We start from the raw sequence: 17,309 nt of genomic DNA, 5'->3' as shown, positions 1-17,309 counted from the left end.
TTGCGCACAGTGGCCACTTGGGGTCGCACTTTATGTCTGTTTGAGCCTCCCTGGCTGGCTGACGCAGGGGATCTGCTTAATCGTTACAAAACGTTCAAACAAAAACAGGACTGGTTCTCCAGCAGCGGAGAGCCACCCGGAGCATCGTCCTGGGCTGGTCTTAGCCCCGTGCGTCGGGAAGCTCAGGGTTCTGTGCTTCTTGGCTGAGGAAGGAGACTCGGCGCTTTTTGTCTGATTCTTTCCCTGCTCCCTTCATCTTACGCATTTGCGGGTGGGTTGAGCACTGGGAGCGGCGAGGCCAGGGGAGTCCTACTCAGGATTGGGCCAGCGCACTCTCCAGGAAGGGAACAACCCTGAGGAGGGTGGCCTGAGGAGGGTGCCCCGAGGCTGAGTTGGATTTTAACACAACTCCTGGAGCCCCAACTCACCCCTCAACACACAAATCTGCGCAGCCCTGCAGAAGCACAGGCAAGCGCGGCACCGGCCCGGCCCGCCGCCGCGCAGCACACTGAGCGTCCCCCACCGGGCGGGGGGCTCTTGGGAACAAAGGGCCCGGGAGGTGTTGTCCCGGCTCTGGTTCTGAGCCTCCTTGGGGGTGACACGGACAGGGGGTGGGGAGGGCATGGAGAAAGAGGGAGAAGCGCGCGCGCGAAGGGGAGGAAGCGGCCGCCTGGTCTAGAGGGGGAAGGCTCACGGAAAGAGAGCGGGAGGGGGCCAAGACTCAGAGGGTATGGGGGCTGGGCTTGGGGCCGGCAGTCCGACTCCGCTCCAGCCCGCCGCTAGGCCTCCTCCCCGGCTCCCCAGCAGCTCAGGCCGCCAGTCAGCTGACGCGGGGGGCGGAGGAGCTGTCAGGCGCGCCCCGCCCTGCGCCGCGGGGCCGCGGGGGCCGTGCTGCCATTGGCCAGCGCGCTGGGCCGCCTGGGCCCCCGCGCTCCAGTGACATCAGAAGGCGATAAAAGGCAACCGCGGCGCCGGATCCAGCACAGCTGCACCGCCGGGCTGCGAGCGGCTGAGATTGAGAACCCAAGAGCAAGAGAGCTCGAGACCGAGCGGCAGACGCTTGCCCGGCGATTCCCCTCTGCACAGCTGCGCGCCCCTCTCGCTTCTCCACCTCTCCCGGCTCCGCCCGGCCCCAGTGCGGCCGCAGTCCCGAGCTCTGGGGCGGCGCAGGCAGCCTCGGTACTCTCCGGCGCGCAGCCGCGTCCCCAGACAAAGGCTTGGCCGGCGGCCCCGGCCCGCTGCGCCCTCAGCTCACCGCCTCCCCGGCTCGCCGCTCCTCGCCCCCGCTCCCGGCTCGGCGCGTCCCGGCCGGCTGCAAAGTTTCCCGGCGGCGGCAGCGCCTCGCGTCAGCGATGGCCGCGGAGCTGAGCATGGGGCCTGAGCTGCCCACCAGCCCGCTGGCCATGGAGTATGTCAACGACTTTGACCTGCTGAAGTTCGACGTAAAGAAGGAGCCTCTGGGGCGCCCGGAGCGTCCCGGCCGGCCCTGCACGCGCCTGCAGCCCGCCGGCTCGGTGTCCTCCACACCGCTCAGCACGCCCTGTAGCTCGGTGCCCTCGTCGCCCAGCTTCAGCCCGACTGAACAGAAGACCCACCTGGAGGACCTGTACTGGATGGCGAGCAACTACCAGCAGATGAACCCCGAGGCGCTCAACCTGACGCCCGAGGACGCAGTGGAGGCGCTCATCGGCTCGCACCCAGTGCCACAGCCTTTGCAGAGCTTCGACGGCTTCCGCGGTGCGCACCACCACCATCACCACCACCACCCACACCCGCACCATCCATACTCGGGCGCCGGCGTGACCCACGAAGAACTGGGTCCGCACGCGCACCCGCACCATCACCACCATCACCAAGCGTCGCCGCCGCCGTCCAACGCGGCTAGCCCCACGCAGCAGCTGCCCACCAGCCACCCCGGGCCTGGGCCGCACGGGGCTGCAGCGGCGACGGCGGCTGGCGGTAACGGCAGCGTGGAGGACCGCTTCTCCGACGACCAGCTCGTGTCCATGTCCGTGCGCGAGCTGAACCGCCACCTGCGGGGCTTCACCAAGGACGAGGTGATCCGCCTGAAGCAGAAGCGGCGGACCCTGAAGAACCGGGGCTACGCCCAGTCGTGCAGGTATAAACGCGTTCAGCAGAAACACCACCTGGAGAATGAGAAGACGCAGCTCATTCAGCAGGTGGAGCAGCTTAAGCAGGAGGTGTCCCGGCTGGCCCGCGAAAGAGACGCCTACAAGGTCAAGTGCGAGAAACTCGCCAACTCCGGCTTCAGGGAGGCGGGCTCCACCAGCGACAGCCCCTCCTCTCCTGAGTTCTTTCTGTGAGTCTTGGCCCGTCCCGGTTCCCGCCCTGGCCCCGGCCCGGACTCCCTGTCCCCTGTTCCCAGTCCTGGACTCCCCTGGACCCAGTCCCTGCCGCAGCCCCAGCATTGACCTGTTTGACTTGAGGGAGAGGGAGGAAGGGCGCGCGGGACGCGGGCGACCGGAGGGCGCGCGGGCAGGCTGGGGACCTTGGCCAAGGCGAGAGCAGCGCGCACCAGCGCCGCCTCCTAGACTCAAGCAGAGCCAGAGACAGACGAGGGGGTGGGCAATCCCGGAGCAACTTTTCTTCTGGCTGGAGGGCGGCGAGGCATAGTCCCGAGGAGTCGCCAAAGTCGTCTGGAGACTCCTGGCTTTCTGAACTTTGTGCGTTAAGCCGGGGCCGCTACCTCGCGGCCCGGAGCGCAGTCCAGCTCGGGAAGAGAGCGGCGAGGAGAGGAGAGGGACCCTGGCGTCCTGGCAGGCGCGAGGCGAGGCTGAGCGAAGGAGGGACAGACGGACCTTCTGTCCAGGGTCCAGAAAACACTGGCTCTCAGCCCCGAGACGCGGGCCGCAGTTAGAACATTCTGCGCGCAAATATCATCAGTTTTATTGCCTGCTCCATTACATAGAAAAATACGAAAATCTGCATTAAAAATATTAATCCTGCATGCTGGACATGTATGGTAATAATTTCTATTTTGTACCATTTTCTTGTTTAACTTTAGCATGTTCTTGATCATGGATCATAACCCCTTGTTTCTTTGGAGTGAGAAGGGAACGCAGTTAGCAGTATCTCCAGTGGCTGCTTGCCGGGTTTCAGTCCCAGCTGTCGGCTTGTAAATACCCGCTTGCCAAACCGCTTAGAGAACGTGGCAGCAAGCTGAGTGTCTTTGTTTGGGTTTAATATTATGGCATATTTTGTAAGTAAAAAAAAAGTGGTTCTGGGCTTTTTGCATCAGAAAACAACTTTGTATTGGGCACCTTCCGAAGTTGCTTGTTTCCACTCCCTCCCCTGCCCCCATTCGGTCCTCTTTTCCTTCCCGTTTCAGTTTTCAGTTTTGTTGGTTTTGAGAGAAAGAGGACCGGGTCCCAGATCAGGTCCCGGGGCAGGGCAGCTGCGGAGTTTCAAACCCCAAAGGGCCAGGACCGTCTTTGCTCCCACCTTGTGTTATGGCAAAATTGACACCCCTAACCGGAAAAGAGAAGAAAACAGATCTTGTTCGCTTTCGACTGCAATAAGAATCACTCCAGGGTCCCTTCGCCACTGATGGCTGGAGCCGCGTCTGCCCGCAGAGTGAGCGGCTTCACCAGCTCGGGACACTGCCCGGTGGTGGCCTGACCTCGTGTTGAACCAGCCCAGTGCCCGTAACCCAAGCATTGGCAAGTAACTTTGCAACTTTCAGGTGTGTTCCTTAGACCAACATGTTATATGTGTTTCTTTCCCTGCTTTTGAGCTATCAGGAGAGTTATTGGTGGTGTTCCCCCCTCCCCTTCAGTTGTAGAGTAGTTATAGAGAAGACCTGGGTGTTTTATTTTTTTTTGTTAGTTTGTTTTGTTATTACAGTTTTTTTCTCCCTGCAGGTCAGTAAAAGGATTTCAGTTGCACTGACAAAAATACCAAAATGAAAGCATACTTTTTAGTTCCCATTTGAAATTGCTGGCGCTGCTGGCCGGATGCATTTTGAGTTTGTATTAGTTGATAAATTAACAGTAATAACACGATTGTATGAACAGCATGGTGCTTGCAGTTTTAAATATTGTGGATATTCGTCCTGCATCAGAAACAAGCTTTGGTTTTTACGGATTCAACTATGTTGAAGTCAAATTTGCTGCAACAAAAATTGTTTTTATTTCATGTAAAATAAGGGATCAATTTCAAACCTGGCTTATGATATGAAAATATTAAAACCTAGTCTATTGTAGTTTTATCCAGACTGGTTTCTGTTTTTTGGTTATTAAAATGGTTTCCTATTTTGCTTATTAAAACCATGGAAATGGTGTTTATTTAGAGGACTCTGCGTCCCGTGCGCCCGACTTTGACTTTCTTCTCCCGCTTTGGGGCCACTCTCAACACCCCTGGCCAATGGGGAGACAGACCACATTCGAGCAGATCTCTCCCTTAAGTGCGTGAGTGTGTGTCCATGAACTTCGAACATGTTTGCTGCTTCTTGCCCTAGGTGTATTACATATAGAACCGGCCCCAGCCAGGAGCCAGTTTGAAAGGGGGCGTGAGGCACTTCTGCAAGGCTCTCAGGTTTGGGCATCAGGGCTGGCCTGCTGGCCTGGTCCCTCTGCAGGCAGAGCCCAGGACTCTGGGAGCTGCCACCCTGATGGGGAAGCAGGGTCCTTCTGGCAATCAGGCTCGGCCAGCCTTGCCACTCTGGCCATCCGGCCTAGGCTGGAGGTCCTCAGCTTTGTCCGGCCCAGTGCATCTCGCTGGGACCAACTCAAGCTGCCCAGAGCTAGCGTGCTCATTCAGAGCAGAGGCCTTTCCCCTCCCCTGGGGCTTGTGGAAGCAGGTGGAATCCAGCACCAGGTGTAAGACCCTTCAGACAGGAAGTCCCTCGCTGCCCAGGATGTACCTGCGAGTCAGACCTGGAGCCCGCTGCCTCACAGAAGAGTACTGCGTGGCTGGATGGGGAGTTCCGTGACTCCCCAGATTGGGGTTCAGAGGGGGTTTGGAGCATCGGTCTGGTGCAGCAGCTCCGGCCGCTCCAACTGAAGCCTGGGAGTCCCAGAACGTTCCCTTTTCCAGACACTTAGAAGAGCAGTGCCTGCCTAGGGGGCCCCAAACCCCTCCCAGCCTCCTGGGAACCCGTCTGTAACTCAGGATTGGCCTCAGACACCTCTGAGAGTCCGAGTAGGACGCCTGCCCCCCAACCCGAGAAGAGTTCTCTGATTTCAAGGGGTTTCTGGTCTCTTTGGACCCAACATCTGCAGCCTGGGAGACTCAACCTTTCAGTCCTGTGGTTGATGCTCTGGCCTGGACTTCCTAATGTGGACCCTCAGAGCCCGAAGGAGAGTGCAGAGACCCGAGCAGCAGTGCCCCAGCCAGGGAGTAAAGCTGGGAAGAGCCTTGCGGAAGGAAGGGGGGAGAGAAGCAAAACTATCTGGGAACAGATTTTGGCCTGGGTCCCTGAAGGCCTGGGTGGGGTGGGGGGGGGGGTTGGGTATGGCAAAGAGCAGGGGAGGTCCCAAAGAGTAAGGGTGGAAATCATAACAGCAGTAATTTACATTTATATGGCACGCCGGTGTTGTAGGAGAGAAATCAAGAGATTCCTGCTGGAATTAAATTCCGAGTTTATTTCACCAACCCAAAGAGGCACCTGGCGGAGAAGCCTCCGACAGTGATCCGGGGCGGGGAGTAGGCTGAGTCTGAGGCTGAGGGCAGCTGCCCGTGCACCCACTGAGGAAGGAGCAAGGGGTTTGGGTGGCTGGGTCATCGGTGGGCAAGTGCACACGCACAGAACTCGGTAAGAATAGGCTCACTCGTGCAAGCCTCTCCCCTTCGGCGTGAAAGAGACATCGGGCCGGGGGCCGGGGGAGCGCTGTGAGGCCGCAGGGACCCGGGTTGAGGACCACAAACAGCTCCAGGGGGTGGGGGCTTGACTCCGTCTGGAACCATCTCGAAGAGACTGGTGTCCTCCACCTCCAGAGTCACCTGGACTCCGTGTGGGAAAGGCCTCAGGGCTGGAGCAGGTCACGCAAACTCCAGAGCACTGCTTTTCCTTCCTCCGAGCAGAGACACACAGACACTGCGTCCAGGATGAGGTGGTGGCTCAGGCCACTTCGGAGTGACCAACTGTGTCTCTGAGACGCCGACCACCGGTCCCACAACACGAGTGACACACTCGCACAGATACATAGACACCCGCACCCTGCACCCACATTGATGACCTCGCAGGCTCTGCGAGTCTAAAATTGAGTACTAAGCCGCCCGGGGTACATGCCGGCGAGAGCCGGGCGGAGATGGCGGAGCCGGGGAGGAGGAGGCCGAGCCCTCGGGAGCCTACAGGGCGGGCTGGAACAGCAGGCAAGCCTCGGCCACGTCTCGGCCCGCAGCCTGCTGTCCCAACCCGCCGCCACGCCGCCGACCCGGCGCCCACAAGCTCAGGAAACAGCGAATTGAAACCAGAGGCCCCCCAGCTTGTCCTACTCCAGCGGCGCCCTGCAGCCCGGCGCTCCCGGTGGGTTCCCGCCGCTCCCCGATGCTCCCGAGCTCCTCGCAATCCTCCACGACCCCAGGGAAAATCTCCCTGAGCCAGGAGTCTGCCAGGCTAGCCCTGGTCCCACGTAGACAGCCTGGCGCCTGCACTTGGGAACGCCGGCGTGCAGAGAGAGACACACGCAGACGCCCCGACGCTCGCAGGCCCAGGGACCGTGGCTCCATTCCAGGCCGCGTCCCAGGTGGGGGCGGCCCTGGTCCAGTGCGCGGAGAAGGCCGCCTCCTTAGACCCTCGGGTCTCACGGTGCGCAGGAAGCTGTGCGGGCCGGGTTAGCCGTGCCACCCTCGGCGCAGCGGGTCGGGGACAGTGCTAGGAGCAGCTCCGGTGCGTGCCGGGTAGAGCCATCAGCTCCCCTCTCGCGTCCCTACTTTGTCATTTCCCTTTCCTTCGTAAACTGTTCATTTCAAAACACTGTCTCCCTCCGTTTACAACCCCCACCCCTTCTGCCTTTTATCCCGGCGCTGCCTGGCAGGGGCCGGGGTTAGGGAGCTATGCGAGGGGGTTCTGAGGTGGATGGTAGGCGTGAGTTGCCCGGAAAGGAGGGAGGTGAGGTCCGGCGTCCCTGGAGCTGCCGTGCAGCAGCAGGACGAAGGCTGGTCCAGCCCTCCAGCCTTACCCGTCATCCTTTCGGGCAGGGCTGGCTGGGGATTGACAGGGAGTGAGGTCCCTGCTGGGAGAGAGGGAGCAAATCTGGATCTCCGTGAAGGGACCTCCGGGGAAACTGGGGATCCTGGACCTGGATCCCTCCTTCGGACACAGCCGGGCTTGCTTCCGTCTGGGGTCCCTGTGCATTTCTGTGGCAGAACAACCGTCTTCCTCGTCAGAGGTGCTCACCTCCCTCCACCCCTCCCACGGTGCCTGTCTCTGGCCTCATCCTCCACTCTGGCTCGCGGTGGGAGCTGCCTGGAGCCACAGCAGATGCACCAGGACGGTCATTTGACTTCTTCTGTGACCTAGAGCCACAGCTTTTGCTACACCAGGCAACCCCGCCACTTCCTCAGCTCCCCATCGCTACTCCTCAAGTTCTCCCCAGGCCCGAGGAAACAGCTGGGTTTAGAGGTTCAACTTGTTCCCTTGCAGGCTTTCAGATGCAAAACCCACTTCTGAGCCCTTCTGTTTTCAGAAAGGAAAAACCCTGAACTGGATTCTTGCATAACCCTTCCCTCCACAGCCTGCTGTCTGGTGGCCTGGCCTCGCATCCCAGAGATAGCAGTGTTTGGATTTGTTATGTAAGGAAGGGAGGATTAGAAGTTTGCTCTCTCCGTCCTCCCCCCCCACCAAAATAAAAGTCCTAAAATGGTGAGACCAGTAGGCACAGTCTTATGAAGCAGCAGCCCTTCTAAAAGAAGTCAGTCTGGTTAGAAGAGCTGCTGCTCCCGGCGCCCTAGTCTCGGGTGATACGCCAACTTGCAGTGAAGGGGCAGTCTGGTGTGCAGAGTATCCCTGGTTCTCAGAAGCAGCCACCACGAGGGCTTCCCAGGGTGGAGCTTACCTGGCCCAGAGGACAACCTCCTGTTGGCAAAGGTGGCTGTTGCTAGAATTGCATCCTGTCTGTAGTTCCTGCCCCTGGGAGCAGGGGCCCAGGCCTCGGAGAGCACCACCATCACCTGGGGAGCACTGGCTCTGCGATCGCTGTGCAGCTTGACCGTGTTCGACACATGCTTTCCATGCCTTACATGTCTTCTTAATGTCTTATTACCCTTCCCCACTGTCCTACACGTGTTGTCTTCAAGGAGGCATGGAAATAAGAAGATCAGAGCTAACAGTTCTCACTCGGAAGAAATTAAATATATGAGGTAAGTTGCCGCTCCAACTTGGAAAGCCACCTAAATTATTCATAAGGGTTTGTTCCGAAGCACACCTCAGTTTTAGCTGCCTCTCCGTGTTCTTTGCATGTGAAGGTACTTTCATGTAAAACAGCAGCCGCTCATTACACATTCCTTTTTATTTGTATCAAAAAGGGATGGTGTCCTCCGCCTGGAGGGGCAGCCACAGAGCAGCGGGAGGAGGCCTGATACTTTGTGGAAGGAGCCAGTTTCGGTGTGAGAAAGGAGCTGAAGTCCACAGATCCAATATTTATATTTTTGTGTTTTCTTTTCGGAGCTGTGCGTTTGACCAGGGCTTGCATTTCTTTTAGTAAATGGACGGGGGTGGGGAGGGGAAGTGGGAGGGGGCCTACTTCAGAGCTGGGGAGGGCAAGATAGGTCTGGCCTGTGATGCCATCTGGAATCAGGGGCCCAGGCTGCCCTGAGCTCACTCCCGGTCCCCTTGTTTCTTTGGATGTGTCACTTTCACCACCGTGATGGGGTCAGGGTGACCTGCACCTGTGGCCCAAGGCGGAGAGGCCGTGGGCCTGGGCTGGGCTGCGGGCTCAGCTCAGCCTGTCCTGAATGGGCAGCTAAGGGCTGCACTTCCCAACACAGGGCAATGTGTCGATCTGCCCTCCTTTGTGCCCTGGGAGTCTGAGCCTGGTACATGTCCCTTTCCACAGACAAGGGGCAAGCAGGTCACAGAGCACAGGAGGTGTGGCCAGTCACTGGGGCATTTCACTTAAGTCTCTGAAGTGTGAGCTACTGTTATCCACACAGGTCAGAGAGGGAGAAACAAGGCCTGGAGTGGTCCTCTCTTGCCCAGTGTCACCCAGGGGAGAACCTAGAACTCAATTCCTTACCTGATTCCAACATTTGCATTTTTGCCCCCAAACTCTGCAAACCCATTCTCCCTTATTTGAAATATTTCAGTGGGGGGAGAGCTGGGTTGGGTGGGGGGGGGGAGTATGGAGGGGTGAGACATAGCCCTTTTGGAGGGCAGCCTCATTTCTTTTTTTAAAAGATTTATTTATTTATTTATTTTTAGAGAGGGAAGCGGGGGAGAAAGAAAGAGAGAGAGAAACATCAATGTGTGGTTGCTGGGGGCTGTGGCCTGCAACCCAGGCATGTACCCTGACTGGGAATCGAACCTGCAACACTTTGGTTCGCAGCCCGCACTCAATCCACTGAGCTATGCCAGCCAGGGGCAGTTTCACTTCTAATTCCTTTTGCAGAGGGTAGTTGCCCCCCCGGGGTCTGCTTAATGCCTCGCAGACACAAGGCTCCCTGGCCAGGCACAGAGACGGCGGCGAGGCCTCGGGTCTGGTGTGCGCACCTGTGTGGTGGGGGGCGGCCCGCCTGGGCCTTGCTGGCTGGAGACATTGGTGCTGTTCGTGATTAATCAACAGTCCTCTCACCTTTCATCTGTTCTCAACTGATCTCTCCAATAAATGTTCATAATTACCAGAGCAAGCGTTTATAGAAGATGCAGCCTCTAGGTGAGGCCATTCTGGTGGAATTACCCGTAGCGTGGCCGAAGCTGTTTCTGGGGTGCTGTTGAAGCTTGGGCCTGCGCAGAGATGTGCTGGCACTCCGAGGGCAGGTGCACACATGTGTGTAGCATGAACTCACACGCATGTGATGCACACACATTTACATGCAGAATCCATATGCACTTGTTTGCTATATACAGGATGGGGCAAAAGTAGGTTTGCAGTTGTGAGTACATGAAACAGTTTATTCTTGTACTGTTATTATTGTATTATCTTCCATACGAACAACTGTAAACCTGCTTTCGCCCCACCCTGTATGTACTTTCATAGTCATGTGCCATCACACATGCATTACATGTGTACCCACACACATGTATTCATGCCCATGTGTATGCATGTCCCAATGCCCACACACATACACTTCCACAGTGTGCATACAATGAGCACGATTTTGCACAAACTTGTATGGATTTATACGCACATCGGAACACAACCGATTACATGTGTACACAGTCTCACAAAGCACATATGGGTCCGTGCACACCCTCATTCACTCACACGCACAAACATGCACACTTTGTGTACTGAACACCGGTCTTCACATCCATTCACACAAGCACCGTCTAACTAGTGGAGTGTGGTGGCTGTGGGGTTAATGGAGGCCCAGACTCCCATAAATATTTATATGAAGCACTCAAGTTCTTAAAGCAGAGACAAGCCTCTCCCCACCAGTCCCTGTAAATCACGCAGCTAAGGCGTGTTACCTGTCAGATCCAGGGCTCTGTGATTCGGGACTTGCTCCCTGCGGGTGGTCACGTACGTGCGGGAGCACACGGCCCTCTCCACACCTAGCCAAGCATCCCAGCAAATGCGCCAGGGTCGGTCCCCACTCCTAGGATGCTTCTGTGAGCAGCAAAAGAAAGCATTTCCACGCGGCTGCAAGTGCAGGGCTGGGGGCGGGGGGGAAGCAACGGCTTTTTGTGAGTATTTGAGACTTTGCCTCTCCCGTGGACACAGAAGTTATCCTAGAAGGTCTGGGTGAGAAGGTGGGTGCAAAGGAGGGCTGGGGGTCCTGGGCTGGTCCAGGTTTGCTGCAGCAGGGACTCCAGCTTCTGAAGCTGCTGTCATCTACAAAGGTCTGGGTCCCAGGAGCCTACTGAACTGCAGCTGCTATAACCCTGTGCTCAGTGAAAGCTCTGCTTCCAGCCCTGCCACATAAGGTCATTCATTCAATCATTGAGCAAAAATTTGTTGTGTGTCTTCTATATGCCAGACTCCGTGCTAGGGTGCTGGCAATGCAACAATGAGCAAAACAAGAAACAATCCACACACACAACTCCTCGTGGAGTTTATAATCTAATATCATTATGAGACAGCAGTTAGATAGTATACAAATCAGTGTACAATTCCAAAAGGAGATAACTGGCATGGAGAAAATTAACCTGGCCCTCTAAGAGCATCTGTACTACAAGGAAGCTGACATAGGGAAAGAGTGGTCAGGGAGGGCATCCTGGAGGAAGTGATGTTTGAGCTAAGATCTGAAGGCTGAATAGGAATTGTCCAAGTCAAACAGCTAGAGGAAGAACATTCTAGATCGAATTTTCTTTTAGTCTTAATTAATTGTGAAACAAGTGATCAGGACCTCTGTCTCCTCCTGATTTTTTCCCCCTCTACTTTCTTACCTCCCTCACTCTGTTCCCACCACACTGGCTGTCTTACTGTTTCTGGAACGTGTGTCAGATCCTTGCTTGACCGGTTCCCTCCGCCTGGTCACTGTTACCCCAGGGGAAGCTGTGGCAAACTCCCTCATGTCCTTCAAGTCCTTGTTCGGACCTCACTGCCTTGTGAAGGCTTATCCTATCTGATCCGGCAACCTGTCCCCCAGCCCCACCCCGCCGCCCCCAGCCGTCCCTGGGCACTCACTCCTGCCCCGCCTTATTCTGCTCTGATATTTCTTTTCTTTTTCTCTTTCCCTCCTGCAGCACTAATCCCCTCAGAGCCCTGGCTGGGTCATTTATTTATTTAGCAATTATTTTTTGCCTCTTCCTGCCAGCACGTACACTGTGAGAGGTCGAGGTCTGATGACTGTCTTGCTCACTGATGTGCTTAAGTATCATGAATGCTCACAGGCACTTAGTAGGACCTCAACCACCCAGTGATTGGTTGAATGAATGTGTCGAGTAAAACACATTTAAAGGGAAAAGGGGGAATATCTGTGAAAGCATGGCGTTGAGGTCCTGGCTCACTTGCTCTATTTATCTATCTGTCTATTCTCTTATCAATTATCTATCTTATAGCTATCTAGATTTTTGATGCTCTGTAAAATGCATGCTGTTAAAAATTGTTTTAAAGGTTGTTTGTATATCATTCTTTCAAATCTTGCCTATGTCAGTGGTGCACTTTCACACACACTTTGGTGCCTGTGAGGAGAAGGGCTGACCTCCGAAAGGAGAGGCAGGTGAGGAAGCGCTGGGGTGGGGCAGCAGTGGGGGGGCCAGGGGGGCCCAGCAGAGCTCAGTCTCATTGTTGCTCCTCCTGCATGCTTGGGGGGTCTTCGGAGAGAAAAAAGCGGGGATGGTGGTGGTGGTGGGTGAGTAGACAGCGTCTTCTTGAGATTCTGAGGGCAGGGAACTAATCGGCGTAACCAGCTTCCCTCCTGTTGCTGCCCACCTTCCCTGCTCCTTGCTCTGCTCTCGTGCAGCAACAAACAAAATGAAGCACCACAAAAAACAAACAAATAAAAAAACTCCTTCTCCCCGTTACATGCTGAGCTGAGACAGCCTCCTAAATACGTTGCCCCTCCTGACAAGTTGTGTTTAAAAAAGACATAATGTCTCTAAAATCCAACATTTGTGATGATGTTTTTTTTAAAAGAACATACTTCGCAAATCAACAGCTCTCTTGTTTTAAGCTATTGCTAGGGTTTGGAGAGCAGGCTGCTTGGTAAACACACTTTGTAAACATCCAGAAAAGATTGTATTCAGTGTCCTCAAGTCAAAATTAACCTTCCCCGAGCTCCTGCTTTCTGTTTCACTGATTCAGGAAGAGGCGCTCTCGCAGCTGACTGTGGAGGGAGGACATTTCTTCTGGGTGGTGGTGGTGGCTGAGAAATCAAAGCCCACCTGAGAGCAGCCCTCCCCACCAACCCCCCACTCCCGCCCCGTGCACTCCTCATATGACTTCTGGCCCTTTACTGCACACTAGGGGGGATCAGGGGTCAATGTCACTAGGTCCATTTCAGAGCTAGGTAAATAAAGTCAGGGAACCATGTCTTCAGGCCGAGCGAAGGGTGTGTGCCCCTAATGCCACTGGGCCCTGCAAACTCCTAAAAGTCCTTGTTGTTCCACGTCTTGGGGACCGGAGCTTATTTCTAGGGGGCGAGCTCTGCTTGCATGTTGTCTCTCTGATGCACCCCTGGCTGCTTTATCCACTCCCACACCTCAAACTGGAATGCCCCGCTTCTTTCTCGGTCCATTCCTAGAGTCTTCCAAACTTGTCTTCCAGGCCCCACCCTACCAGGGAATCTCAGATCCTGCCTCTGTCTTTCTGCAAAATCAAGTCTCCGGTTTGTCCCCGCCTGAGAAGAGAGCAAGCAGTGCTCTGGATTTCAGTTCCGCCTAAACTGTGGCTTCTGCCATTCGAGAGTCTGAGCCCGGATTCAGAAGCAATTTGGGGAAGGTCAAAGGGCAGGACCGAAGCCCAGAGGCCCCTGGAATTTCGGCCCTGGCCCTCAGGCGACATCTGAAGGCAACCCGTGTTTGTCTGTCTCCTGTTGGCCTGCCCCGCTTCTGTCTCCTTCAAGGTCAACAGAGAGTGATCTTTCCCTGGGTTTTACAATTTTATGTAGTAGGAATGTTACATATCAATTGGATTCTAGACATCGTAGAACTAAAAGACCTCTCCTTAGCTGGAGTATCTGAAAAGGGTGGCTCTATGGTGTTCTCTGGGGTGGCTGCCTTCCTCTCTCTCTCTTTGCATGAGCGGGGAGAGTGCACCAGAAGACCAAGAAGGGCCAAAAGGTTCTGTTCCCAAAAAGCAGAAGCATTAGGCTGAAACTTGGGGAACTGTTGATGGGTAATAGATTCATTCTGCAGATTGTAGACCCCGGAGCCTGAAGTGGGTTCTTGGGAGTCTTCCAGTGGAAGCGTTTTACAGCTACTAACTCCTGTAACCCTCACAATGACCCTGTGAGGCAGGGGGGTCATGTTCTCCCCATTTTCTGGACGAGGAAATGGAGTCACAGAGAGGTTAAACAACCAGCCCGAGAATGCACAGCTAGTAAGTGGCGGTGCTGGGGTTCAAACTCAGGCAGTCTAATGCTGAAGCCCGGCTGGGGGCTGCAGGACAGATGAGGTAGAATCTGTAACTGGGTGAAAATTCTTTTCTTTTTTTTTTTAGTGGAGACTTGACTCTGAGAGGAGCTCCCCCTCCCCCCTCCCCTGCCCCATACTGCTCTGCACCCTCCTCTGGAGCCATCTGTGCTCTGTTGGGGACATTGCTTTTAAATTAATTTTCTGAGATATTGGCAACTGGTCCTGCTCAGAGACCGTTTATGGCTCCCCATTGCCTCCAGGGCGCACTTCCAGTTTTTCAGCCTGGGCTGCAGGACCCTGCACCGTGAGCCCTTATGTCTCCCTTGCGCACTCCCCGTCCTGTGCTCCGACCAGGCTGACCCCCGGGACCTGCCTGGGGCTCTCCAACCTTGGCCTGAGCTGCTTCAGATCACCTCCTTCTGCAATTGCTCCAAGGACACAGCCACCAAAAAGAAGACATTTGCCTTCCCCCTGAAACCCTCACTGGAGCTGGAGTGGGGGCCCAGAAGGAATTCAAATTGTGGATCCAGGAAGCCTGGGTGTAAGTCACCTCACCTCTCTGAGCCTCCATTGCCTTTGATGAATGGGGAGCATCCTGCCCACATCTCACTTCAGGAGGGATCTGTGGACCTAAAGACTGTCCATGGTGCCTGGTGGGTGGTGGGGCTCAGTGCGTGGTGGCTGTGTCGATGGTTGGCGCCCTGGGCTGGTGGTGTCTCCCTAGGAAGATGTGAGTTCTGGACAGAGGACTGAATCTCAGTCATCTCTGGACCCTTGCAGTTGCAGGGCCCGGCCTTACAGAAAGGAGGCAGGAGCTCAGGAGGAACTCCTAGAAGCACCCTGGGAGGGTTAGACTGCCACAAGCCCAGACTCCTGCACGGCAGCCTGGAGACAGTCAAACAGGTCTGACTGGTTCACCGCTGGCTCAGCGTGTGCTGAAATTGACTGGCAGGGAGGCCCTGGAAGGCGGCCTGCACCCCCAGCAGGAGCTCCGGGAAGTGGGACGTGCAGCTGTGAGCACACTGTGAGAAAGGAGCTGGAGCTTCAGTCCCGAGTGCGAATATTCTCACCCCCGCTGGCTTTTTCCAGATGCTCAGAGCCCAGGGAGCCTTGACTGACAGGGCTTGCCAGCATCTTTTGGCAGTGTCAATTTTGCTTCCCACCTTGGGAACCACGTTTTAGAGGGAGCCTGTTGAGCCTTAGACCAAGGGCTTGGGGCCCTAACTTGCTAGGAACACGGCCAGTTTTCAGTGAGCCTACCTGGGGTGAGGGTGTCCTGGTATGCATGCATGAGTGTGCACGTGGGTGCAGGCAAGTGTGTGTGTGTGCGTGTGTGCACAGAGCCGCAGAAAAACTATGATGTGTCTCTGTGGTTAAAAGGGGGTACACAGAGTCAGGCTGCCTGGGCTTGCCAGCCACTTCTGCATTTACTGGCCCTGTGATATCGGAGAGATTACTATCAGCCTAAGCTTTCAGATTTTGTGCATCAGCTGAAGGAAACAGATAATGTCAAGGAGTTAAATAACACTCATGCTAGAATTCAGTTAGATAATGCACTCGAAGGGCTTAGCACAGTGCCCGATGCATAATAGGTGCTCAGTAAACAGTGGCAGCTGTTTTCACTGTATTGTAAGTCTAACGGAGGTCTATGTATTGTAATTTTGCAGACAGTAAGTCTACGTATTGTAATTTTGCAGATAGGACTGTGAGACTTTGAAACCAGACTGCCAGCTCCAACACGTTCTACCTGTGTGATTTCGGACAAGTTAATTAATTCACTGCTTGCTATCTCAGTTTCTTCATCTGCAAAATGGGTTCAATAATTTGCATACCCACCCCACAGGGCTGTTGTGCAATAAAGAGCTTAGAACAGTGTTGGACAGATAGATAGATGTGTAGAACTCCGTGCGCCACCTGTCATCGTTGTTAGCATCACAGTCACCAGGATCACCGCCGTCATCTTCATCTTCACTACCTTGGTCAGCCATTGTTGGGGCCCAGTCACTCCTCCAGAGGAAGATCTGCTGGTGAAGAGACCTTGGAGGCACCTGGTCCAGGCTCAGACTCTAGAGAAGGCCCCTGAAGTCTCCAGGCATCATCCAGAGCAGCACACGGCCCCGAGTTCGAGCCCTGCCACGGGGCCTCCTGCCTGGGCACCTCTGCTCACAAAGCGCCCTCAGCTGTAGTCTGTCCCTCCCAAGGCGCTCTGGGTGGTAGGTGATGACACCCGGCCCCTCCCCAGCCTGGAGGTATGAACAGCTGGCCTCTGTCCACTCTTGTCTCCTTGCAAACAGTCTCCTTCCCACCCCTCAGGAGAGCAGGGGCCAGCCTTGCTCCTCTCAGCTGGGCCTGGCTGGGCCGGAGCTTCTCACTGGGGCTGGGGGTGGGGTTGTCACCCTGCCGCCTTGGCCGGACCCCAGTTTCTGCAGGCTGGCAGTCCTGGTCTGAAGCTCTGCTTCCACCACCTGGGTGGCCTGAAGAGGCCAGGTAATCTTTCTGAGCCTCACTTCCCTCATTTGCAACGTGGGTATAATCATATTAATCTGGCCAGGTGCTGGAGGGGAAGTGAGGAGTCAATGAGAAAGTGCACGTGAAGCAGTAAGTGCAGTGACTGGCACGGAGCAGGTGACTGTCAGCAAATTCGGCCCCTCTGCCTTCCCTCCAACACCCTCCCCATCCCGCCAGGGTCTCCCAGGTGCAGGAGGTGGTCAGAAGCTTGGAGGGGGCAAAGGGGCTCAGCCCTGCTTCCAGAGCGGGCCTTCCGGACGCAGGGGCAGTGTGCGATCCCCTTGGGGAGAGGCCGAGGGTGGGTCAGGGTCTGAGCCCAGAGTCTGCAGAGGCCTGTCCCCTGTGCTGTGTGTGTGAGGTCACCACCTCTACCTCCTGGAAACAGGTCACAGAGTCCGAGGGTAGGGGCTGCTCACCACGCTCTCCCCGGTGCCCCTGAAACTGAGAGGGTCACGAGCAGTTGGGAGTGGAATGTGTGCAGTATTGAAAACACCATCTTCGGGCACGAATCTGCTCGTTCACTCCACAAACCCTGGGGGCGCTCTCAGTATGTAGCACTGGGTATCTGGACCTCAGTGACTCCCACGTGGTCCCACCGTAACTCTGAGTGACGGTGCATCTGTGTCCCCAGGTGGCAGCTTGAGAGAGGTGTGTCCAAGTC

The 17,309-nt window shown here is 55.8% G+C and overlaps 1 protein-coding gene across 1 annotated transcript; it reads left to right on the top strand.

Annotated features, from left to right (window-relative positions):
* The first annotated feature begins 942 nt into the window (after positions 1-942).
* MAFB (MAF bZIP transcription factor B) lies at positions 943-4,289 on the top strand. Its single transcript, XM_028524456.2, has one exon. The coding sequence runs from the start codon at positions 1,353-1,355 to the stop codon at positions 2,322-2,324; it is 972 nt and encodes a 323-aa protein (XP_028380257.1). The 5' UTR covers positions 943-1,352; the 3' UTR covers positions 2,325-4,289.
* Positions 4,290-17,309: the final 13,020 nt, after the last annotated feature.

Source organism: Phyllostomus discolor, chromosome 9, assembly GCF_004126475.2.
Source record: "Phyllostomus discolor isolate MPI-MPIP mPhyDis1 chromosome 9, mPhyDis1.pri.v3, whole genome shotgun sequence".
Lineage (NCBI taxonomy): Eukaryota > Metazoa > Chordata > Mammalia > Chiroptera > Phyllostomidae > Phyllostomus > Phyllostomus discolor.
The sequence above is the reverse complement of the archived record's forward strand: the minus strand, read 5'-3'. Positions and strand labels throughout refer to the sequence as shown.